This window comes from Primulina tabacum, chromosome 1 (assembly GCF_025594145.1).
Source record: "Primulina tabacum isolate GXHZ01 chromosome 1, ASM2559414v2, whole genome shotgun sequence".
Classification (NCBI taxonomy): domain Eukaryota; kingdom Viridiplantae; phylum Streptophyta; class Magnoliopsida; order Lamiales; family Gesneriaceae; genus Primulina; species Primulina tabacum.
In genome coordinates, this window is record NC_134550.1 from 59,063,946 (window position 1) to 59,074,764 (window position 10,819).

At 30.6% G+C, this 10,819-nt stretch overlaps 1 protein-coding gene across 1 annotated transcript; it reads left to right on the forward strand.

The window, feature by feature from the left end:
* The first annotated feature begins 7,393 nt into the window (after nucleotides 1–7,393).
* On the forward strand, nucleotides 7,394–10,228 carry LOC142555744 (membrane-anchored ubiquitin-fold protein 3-like). Its single transcript, XM_075666814.1, has 3 exons — nucleotides 7,394–8,066; nucleotides 9,065–9,235; nucleotides 9,903–10,228. Exons 1-3 carry the CDS (start codon nucleotides 7,937–7,939, stop codon nucleotides 9,956–9,958), a joined length of 357 nt encoding a protein of 118 aa, XP_075522929.1. The 5' UTR covers nucleotides 7,394–7,936; the 3' UTR covers nucleotides 9,959–10,228.
* Nucleotides 10,229–10,819: the final 591 nt, after the last annotated feature.

Genomic DNA, 10,819 nt, shown 5'->3' on the forward strand with positions numbered 1-10,819 from the left:
TGCTGTCAATTATCTCCTAATGTCACCCTCGATGGATGGCAAAGGCCTTGCAGTCCTGATTCGAGCATGATCAAAAGAACATTTCGAATAATTTTATTTCTCATAAAATAAAAGATTTTTGATTACTAAATTTATTTATAAATTATTGTTTATCCCTTTTTCTTTGTATTGTTATATAGCAATAATAATAACGTGCCGGATGTGCCCGTTTTGCTTTAAAAAATATTTAAAATTGTCCCATTATGTGAATCGTTATATTATGTATATTAAAATAAAAGTTGTATTACATTTGATAATATTATACTGAACCCTTACTTTGAAGAGTAGTTTTTTTAAAATTAAATTATCTACAATCCAATGAACTTTGTCTTAAATAAGCAAGAGAAACTTTAGATAAATAAGCAAGAGAAACTTTAGAAGAAACTACTATGAGTACGTTTCTTGTGAGACGGTCTCACGAAGACGGTCTCACGAATCTTTATCTGTGAGACGGGTCAACTTTATCGATATTCTAAATAAAAAGTAATACTCTTAGCATAAAAAGTACTATTTTTTCATTGACTATCTAAATAAGAGATCTGTCTCACAAAATACGACCCGTGAGATCGTCTCCCGTAAGTTTTTATCAAATATTAGTTGGCCTAATAGATTTTTGGTATGAAATTTCAGCGTGAAAGATTTGTTTGGATAAAATTTTAATTATTTTTGGTTTTTGAAATATGTATAGTCGTAGGACGCATTTCAGCTTAAATTTTTTTTTCCCTATTTTTTCACATAAAAACAATCGTATTCTTGTTGAGATAAAGCATCATCGAAACTATTGCCAAACCAAAATATTTCAGATTGCGATTAGATCGGATTGATGAATTTGAATTTATAGGAATAAATTTGAAATTGAAGCTGATCAGCCAACATAAGGATTTCAAATCATTCGTGTTAATTTTGAACCAAATTGATACAATAGATTTGATGCGTTGATTTGAAATTAAATTCACTCAAATCTTTCCATCCAAATACAATCCTTATATTTGAGTACCTAATTAATTTCATATTTTAAAATATAAAAAATAACCACCAACAAAGATATAAACCAAAAAAATTCGGAAAAACTCATATCAATTATATTGTTCACGACAGAACTCATACTATTATTACTACTATAATCTATACTATATTATAATAATACACCATGAATAGTGTAAATTAACCCTTCTTAGCACCATAGTATAATCGTAAACTGATCGTATGAACCCTAATCTAATCTAAAAAATATATACTAAAATTTAAAAAAAAACATGAAAAAGTTTGACTAGCTAGCCTAATTACTGTTATTCATCCAACTAGAAGATTTTAATCAACATTCATACTCGCATGAACAGGAAAAATTCAGACAAGCTGCATCAAAAAATCGTGAACCCCATAAGTCTGAGCATACTACTAAGCAGCACTCTTCACTATCGCAATATACATCATCTACGTCCTTAAAACACGTCGGGGGATCGTACGAAAGACTCGATCTTCTTCCTGCACACGTACGTATAGAGGGAAATTGAGTAAACATGAATGTAGTTAGTAGCTAGAGTTTCGAAAATACGACAATCGTCTTCCATGAAATTTACCCAAGCTTACACGAGAACAAGAAGGAACAAGAATTACCTGAGGTAAGAGAAACCAGGAAAATCATCGCCAAAGCGATGATCAAAATCTTCGCCATATGCTTAATTTTGGCTCACTTTTTTTAATTTCTACCATATTATTATGTGTGTATCTACTATATATACTGGATTCTTTGTAAATATTGGTCCTTATCAAATAATATTACGATAATGTTAAAATAATTTAAAAAATGGTTAAATCTTGACCAAGAGATAAACTTAAATAATATGCTCTCTTCTATTATAATAACTCTTTTTAGGATCATGTTTTGATGAAAACAAAAATATCCCTAATAAAAACACAAATATCCCTGAAATAATAATAATAATAATAATAATAATAATAATAAGTCATCTTAATTTTAAAAATATCATAAAAAGTTAAAAAAAATAGTAAATTTGCAGTTTATTTACAACTAACATATAGCAATAATATATATATATATATATATATATATATATGTTTATCTTTATTCATATTTTAAATTTTATTGATAGTATTACATATCAGGAGATCTCCTGTTACGAATCGACTATATACATATATATATGTGTGTGTTTATCTTTATTCATATTTTAAATTTTAACGATAGTATTACATATCAGGATATCTCCTGTTACGAGTCGACCTGATTTATAATATTTTTCATGGATGTAATCTAGACATATATCATCTCAATTCTCACAACATTGACGAATGAGATAGTCTCATTTGAGTTTTTATGAAAAATAGTAGGTATTCTATGAGACGGTCTTACGGATATATATATATTCGTGGGATTGGTCGACCTGGTCGATACCTACAACGAAAATTAATATTTTTGACATAAAAATAGCATTTTTATGGTCGAATCGAATATGATATATGTGACGTAATTGATACATGAGACGATCTAATAAAAGTTTTTGTCTTTTCTTTTGAAAATTAACAAATAGGATGAATAAATTTTTAGTGTGCACTGAACCTGACTATGCCATTAATACTCAATATTTTATTCGACAAAATAATAGACAAAAACTTGTGTGAAACGGTCTCACGGATCGTATTTTGTGAGACATGTCTCTATTTGGGTCATCCATGAAAAAATATTACTTTTTATGCTAAGATTATTACTTTTTATTGTGAATATCGGTAGCGTTGACCCTTCTGATAGATAAAGATTCGTGAGACCATCTCACAAAAGATCCCCTCAAAATAAATAATCAATTGGACATTTTTCGTTTTTTCCCTTGATATGTAACTTAAGTATACTAAGTACTGATTTATTTTCAAATAAAATTATGAAGAATAATATTAATTATACTCCAAACTGAAAATAATTCAAATATTATCCAATCGCCAAATCCAAAAATCACTCAGTTCCCGGTGATGCATATTACTATACCATTAGCTGTCACTGCCACTCTCTCTCTCTCTCTGTATTCAATTCAGTACATCTGTACTCTTTCTTCTCTACTTCTCCCTGTATATATATGAATCAATGGCCCCAACCTCCATGCACAAACAAAACCATTCACCTAAATTCTCCCTATTTTTGTTTTTTTTTTCTGATGCATAACTGTCCGGATGGGTGACTTTGGTGATTGCATTGGGTTGGAGAGCTGCGTCGATCTCAAACCCGATGTAGAAATCCCAAAGTTGCAGGGCGGAGGGGTATGTCTCCGTCGACGGAGGAGCGAAGCGGCGAAGAATGGGTACCCGCCGCCGATGCAGCACGCGGCGTGGGTGATGAGGAAGTATTATACGAGTGATGGGAGGTTGGTAATCAAAGAAGAGAAATCCGAAGGCGGCAAATATTTCCAGGCTTATCGGTGCAATGGTCGCCTCGTACTGAATATGATCCAGCTCGAAGACGACGTTTCTGACCAGCCACTACCTTGTGCTGAGGAAAGATGCGAAGATGAAGAAGTTGTAGATGACGAAAGTTCAGGAGATAGGATCAACGGTGGGGACGGAGGGATCGAGGAAAGAGATGATCGGACGTTGGAAGAAGCGTTACCAAAGTGCTTCAAGGGCAACGGTTGCGATGGGTTTAGGGTTGCATACCCAGCGTTTAAGCTGTAATTACCTGAGCATCCATTTTGTTTTATTTTTCAATTTTTAATTGTTTTCCCCCTTGATTTGAACAATATTTCGGATGCATTTCTCAAATTTTTTTTCCTTCTTTTATAATTAATCGGTGTTTTAATTTTCATTATAATTATTATTTCCATCTTACTATACACTAAGACACAGTTAAATAATTAGATCAATTATATATATATATATATATATATATATATATATAAATAAATAAATAAATTCTTGATTTTAGCTTATGTACAACATATAATTCGTGCAAGAAATTGATGGGAAATCGAAACCTTTGTCTAGTATTTATTTAAAAATTATAATATTACGCATGCACCACAATATGTATTAAAAGTAAAGTAAATTGCACATTAGTGACATGTATATCAAAGATAATATATTAATTTTAGTACAATAGTTAAATTTTGTTGTAGCAAATGGAAAGTTAACTCCTAGCCTTGTTTGGTCACACTACTAATTAATATCGTTTTACTCAAAAAAAAAATTATAAAAAAACCACGACCAAATGTAATTTTAAAATATTTAATATGAATTTAACTATTTAAGCATTGTATTTTGATAATTGTGTAGATAATCATTGGTTCTTGGTAATAGTTAGAGAAACAATGATGCCAATATATTTCAGATAGGCCTATGGACTTGTCTCGCTGCCTCCAATACTGGTTATCAAAATAATAATATTTAAAATGTCAATGTTACTCAATAAAATATTATTTATTTAATGAAATAATCCTTTTGTTTTGTTTTGTTTTTAAAAAAAATCCTTATAAAATATAATATAATTTGATGTTCACCATTTAGAGATTGTGAAGTATTTCCTAGATGTGAAAAATGCAAAATATCAGTATCATCTAATTGAAATTATTTATCATTCATGGTTATTATAGTTAAAACTTTACCTTCGAATTCTTAATTTTTCGGATATTTAGAAAGAGTAGATTTCTTGTGAGACGGTCTCACGAATCTTTATCTGTGAGACATGTCAATCATACCGATATTCACAATAAAAAGTAATACTCTTAGCATAAAAAATAATATTTTTTCATGGATGACCCAAATAAGAGATTCGTCTCACAAAATACGACTCATGAGACTGTCTCACACAAGTTTATGTTGTTTAAAAAAACAACAGCACATTCAGCATAACTTATGATTCCATAAAACACGGTCGTCTCATACAATAGTAAAACGCACACGCAAAAATTTATCGAAAACGAAGACCATCTTTGAGATCATTCCATCGATCGGAGTGACTATTTCGACCGTAGCTCCTTCCATCCACCATGAAACCAAGCTTATATTGAGCTCTTTAGGAAACATGTATAAATACCTGCTGATATAGATGAATAATATGTGTACTATATATATTAATTTTAAATCTACACATCAAATATATATATATATATATATGTTCTTTGATTTGTTTATGTATAGATATTATAAATGGGGATCGCTTAAAGTTGTACGTGCATGAAATGAGCGATACTGGCTTTTTTCTTTATTTGATTCGGTGGGGGGAAAGTATTAATTAATTAATTAGGGAACGTACAGGTGAAAAGATAATTAATCTGTCCGTCAATTCTCACTAAATTCCATAATTAAAAGATAATATGTATTTTTTTTAATTTATTATGATTTTTCCCTAACCAATTTCCTAATAATTTTTCGGCCCCAGATACCTTACTTTAAAATTTAAACATATTAATACGGAATCAAATATTGGACTCCACGTGTAATTTATATATTACAAGGATATATTTTTATACATATAATGATATATATGGAAAACATTTCTCCTGATATATATATATATAAGGTATACCAACCCTATTTCTCTCTATTTTTGTTTCCCATCTTACTTAAAATACCTTCCCCTCGACAATATTTTATCCAATATTTTTTTTTGATTTTTTTTAAGTGTTGCGTAAACACGGCCTTTGTGGGTTTAATCACGTAATTATATTAATATTAACTAGATAAAAATTTGATTTTTTTCTAACTTCGATAGCTGATTTAGAATATTTTTAAAGTTTAATTAAAATAACTATTTATCAAGATGATATTCTCAAATCATGTTTGGTAAAAGTTTTTTATTATTATTTTTATTTTGTTATTATTTGGTTTTGTAAAAGCATTTTTAAGAATCTGGGAACTATAAATATTGAATAATTATGTATTATGTATTCAACATCCTAACTACCATTTTCTGGAGAAGGGAAATTCAAATTTGCTAAATCCAAACGTAGATAGAGACGAAGCTTGATTTGTCGATCATTCATCCACGACATAATGATTGAATCGTTATTTAATATGTAAAATAGTGTAAGTTTGAAATCGAACGAAAAATGCGAAATAAAAATAGGCAGAGTCATACCGTGCGTGTCAAATAAAAAATGTTCATTTGCTAAAAGGAAAATTGCATTGTTGGTTTTGTATTTTTACTTTTTTGTGATTTTATTATTCTATATTGTCAAAACTTAGTCATTGTTCACTATATTTACCATTTTTGTGTGTGATTTTAATCTTTTTTAATATGGCAATGCGACGTTGAAGTATGAAGTTTTATATCAACATTCTCGATGAAAAATAACTAAAATTATTAAAAAAAATTGAAAAATACATAATTAAAACTGAAACTTGATAATATAGATGACCAAAATTATAAATATGAAAATAAATTAAAAAAATAAAATTTATCTCTTTTTTTAAAAGAAAGTTTTTTTGAATGAAATATGTTTAAATATCTCAAACAAAAACCGATCAAATCGAGCAAGTTCCTAGTTTTCAGAATAAACATAGCTTAGCTTTTTTTTAAAATATATATATATATATATATATATATAATAAAAAAATTTGAAGTTAGTTTTATGAATTTTAGTATATTTTGAGGAAAATAAAGACGTGACAAATTGTAAATAATTTAAGAAAGGTGAAAATGATTAATAATATTTGAAATCGAAAATAAATTTACCCTTCTCTTACGTTTGAATTCCCACTAAATACAATCAATTTTGAAAGAATTTCAATTATTTTAATAAAATCCTATCAAATTTTTGATTATTCTGTTACGAGTCAATCATATCCGTATTTATAATAATAAATAATATTTTTTTTATAAATGATCTAAATAAAATATGGGCCGATCTCAGACTTTGAAGGGTCCGGTGCAAAAAAAAAAATTCTCTGAAATGTAAGGTCTTTTTTAAATGTAAGAGTCAACATATAAATATGAAGTGTCAGATTGATAAACCTACTATCCATTATTAAATTTTAGAAAATTTGAAGATAAAATACAAAGCCCAAATATCCAACCCAATATACCCTATCTTCATTTCAATTGGGGCCCTATCCAGATGTGGCCCTGTGCAGAATATTCGTCTCACAAAAATAACTCTAAAGACTGGCACACACAAATTTTCGTCATCCGTCCAAGTGCTAGTTTTGTTTTAAGATCGAATTCCTTCAATTACGTGAAACGATATTTACAAATTTCATCAAAATTAGGGATTTATGCAACTTTGGAAATTTTACGGTCAAAATTTACCAGCTTCAATTGTTCACCGGATCTGTAAACAGTGGTTCGTGTCATTAATGCTTTCAGACAGATTCAGGTAAATAAAAGAAGAATCTTACTTGGTCGTCTTCCCTTATTGGATCTTTTTGGTTTTTTACCATTTCATCATTCCCACATCATCCAATAAAAAACACTTCATACAACAAGAACTTTCTCCTATCATCTAACGAGTGTTCGATTTTTCTTTTTAAGTCTGCGTTTACCATCTCTTTCTCAGAATCTTGAGGGGCCGAAAAGAGAGAGAAAAAATTGGGAGTAGATTAAAATTCTTTCGATTTTTTGTTGTCTTTTATGTCACCACGCAGTTTGTAGCATCAAGAAATCTTTCGACAAATCTAATCGAGAAACATCGTTGTTTTATTGCTCAAATCTAGTCGGGTTTGATCTGGGGACTTGATTATTTTTGCAGCTGACTGAATAAAAACTGATTAGAGAGTTGAAATTTTGTAATTTTTGATTGTCCGAGCCAGATTCGTAGGCTATTCTTTAAGTTCTGATCTGGGTTATTTGTGCGTGGTCTAGATTTCTTGAACTGCGTTGTGTGAGGCGCTGCAGTTGATTTGGTTTGCGGGTACAAGAACTTTTGAGGTTATATTTGGTTACAAGATTTGATAGATGGCTGTGGATGAATTGGTTGATCTCAAATTCAGACTAGCTGATGGTAGTGACATTGGACCAAGCAAATTTAATTCTTGTGCAACTGTGACATCCTTGAAGGAGAAGATTATTGCGCAATGGCCCAAAGGTTGTCTTTTTATTTATGTTTATATATATTTTGGCTATTTTTATGAAGATAAGAAATGATGATCTGTTGATTATTATGCAATTTGTTCTAGTCCTAGATTGTTTATGATTTTAGTCGGTCTTTTTTAGTTCTATTTTTCATTTGGACATTAGTAGATTTCTTCATTAGCTGGAGCTAATGAATTTAATTTTTGATACTGAAATTTTCAATAATTTCGTTTTAAAATAGCCGTATTACAAATATATCCTGAAAATATTTGTGTATTCCTTTGTTTTTAAGGTACAATTCTGGATCTTTTTCGGTCAGACAACTTTCTACCGCCTCATTCGTTGTCTTGCACCTTAGATAAAACATAAGCTGGTCAATCATCGATCCTCTAATCTTTTACTGATTCCTTTTTGTTGGAACAACCTCTTAGGGACGTCATACAATAATTTTTCAATTTTCCTCTTTTGAGTGTTAGTGCCACTGAATGTGAACGAGAGAGAACCCCATAGGATAGATGGGGTACTTAAAAATGGTAATTATTGACATTAATTAATTGCAAAACGACACTTCATATGAAAAAGATTTCGAAACCTGAAATCTCCCTTCAAATTAAACGAAGACTCCTTGGAATATTACTCAACTCATCCTTTCTGGTGTGGGGTATTCGCCTTTGGGTATCAATGCCCGTACGCTTAGAATTTGCTTCTTTTGACGATTTTTTTTAAAGTGGAATTTTCCTTGAGCTTTGCCTTGCTTTCTCTCTGTTTCCCCCCACTACAAATACCATTTTGATGTCCGTTTATGCACGAGCATCAAATTACGTCTATTTGAGTACAGTTCCATTTATGGGAAGGAGAAGTTGAAAGGTGGTAGTGGGAAGCGATTGTAATGTTTTTTCAGTTTTCACTAGTTCAATATGTAATTTGTTTCGTTCTTATTCTAAATTTATGTTGTATTTGTTAATCTGTATTTCTCTGTGATGATTTATCATGCTTACATTTGAAATGCAGATAAAGAAAACGGTCCCAAATCTATAAACGACATAAAGCTTATCAACGCGGGAAAAATACTGGAAAATAACAGAACACTTGGTGAATCACGAGTTCCAATTAGTGAAGTTCCCGGAGGTGTCATCACCATGCATGTTGTTGTGCGCCATCCCCTTCCGGACAAAAATAGTGGTAATAATTAACACTCAGCTTTCTTGTTGGTAAAATATTTTCAAATCTTTTATTCTATCATGCATGCGTAAAAACGTTCACCTTGGAGAAAAAGGATCATGCAATTCATGATTTTGATAGTTTTTATTTATTTTAAGCTGTCGACATTAAAACATAAGTCCAACCTCTTGAGACTTCGCTGGTGATTTGGCTTTTCCGCACTATTGTGTGCTTATTTCTGATGGGGTGTGCTTGGGCATAGAATTTTTTTTATGAAAACAATTCCTCTGGTTGATTGTTGCTGATTAGCTGCCAAGCTTTAAGTGTCAGGAACATGTAATATATGACTATGTTTTGACATTTATGCGGGTAAAAATATGTTGTGCGTGAATGCATCCATATATGGGTGTAAGCCAAACTGTCGTCACCTGGGCGAAAGCCAAACTGTCGTCACCCAATCTCATACAACAGACTGAAGAGTTGAGGCAAGTTGACACATATAAGAGTTTGATCGTGGGAATTTGAGGCATGATAGAATTGGATTGGATAATATGAATTTCACGCATCTTTACCTTAGATTTGATACTCTTTAACCCTAAAAACTCATACTATTTATTGAACATTTCACGCCGTTGTATTTTTGCTGTAGACATACTATTGACTAATATGGAAGGTGCTCTTTTTACAGATAAGCTGCTGGATAACTCCAAGAAGAATGGCGGATGTGCATGCTCCATCTTGTAACCTACAAGTCTTCTATATCTATTGTGCTTCCCCATACGTTTGCATCACATATATAAAGTTACTGGATTTCATTTAGAAGCATTGCACATGTTTAATAGATTCAAGAATCACAAGTTATAGGCTTACTGGATTATCGTCCCACGGTATCGAGTTTGGATGAAATATCATGCAGTTATGTTGGCATTTTAAGACAGCAGACAGAACTCGAGTCTTGTCCAAGTTTGAATTGTGTTGTTTCTTGATTATTTTTTATATATGGAATTTGTTTCAGATGTGTGGCTATCTTTTCCAGGCATGTTAAATAGATTTGCTGACTTATTTACTTTATATGTTAAGCAGTTGGGAATGGGATGTTGTACCTGGCTAGATTCAAGTCAGAGAAATGTAGATATGAAGAAATTTAATTTTTAAGTAGATAGAATCATCATTTAATATGCTTATAAATTATAATCTCAATAATGAACAGTTTTTAATGACCCGTTTGTCCCTAAATACTTGGACCAACAGCAAAATCCCAATTTATTTGGCCTTTCAATACAATCAAATCCTCTATATATAAGATTGAATTCAAGACAAACTTGAATATAAGTTCAACATATTCACCATTCTTAGCTTTTGTTAGTTCAAGTTGGACGTTGTTTCCGACTTTCCGTCTCAAAATTTCAATTTCAATTTCAATATCCAAATAGAAGATTGATATCACAAAATTAACTTATAAGATCGTCTCATAAATTTTTTTGTGCAAATTAAAAAATTGGGATTTAACTTCATTCGTTAAACTTTTGAATCTATTGAAGCGTCAGTAAGTTAAATTTTACTTCGATTAGATTATAACAATATTATTGGTGTGCAATTGATTTA

Coding starts and splice junctions, on each gene's coding strand:
- LOC142555744 (XM_075666814.1), top strand. CDS start 7,937: ATGGCTGTGGATGAATTGGTTGATCTCAAATTCAGACTAGCTGATGGT. Junction 8,067..9,064: donor TATTGCGCAATGGCCCAAAG/GTTGTCTTTTTA, acceptor TTTGAAATGCAG/ATAAAGAAAACGGTCCCAAA. Junction 9,236..9,902: donor CCTTCCGGACAAAAATAGTG/GTAATAATTAAC, acceptor CTCTTTTTACAG/ATAAGCTGCTGGATAACTCC.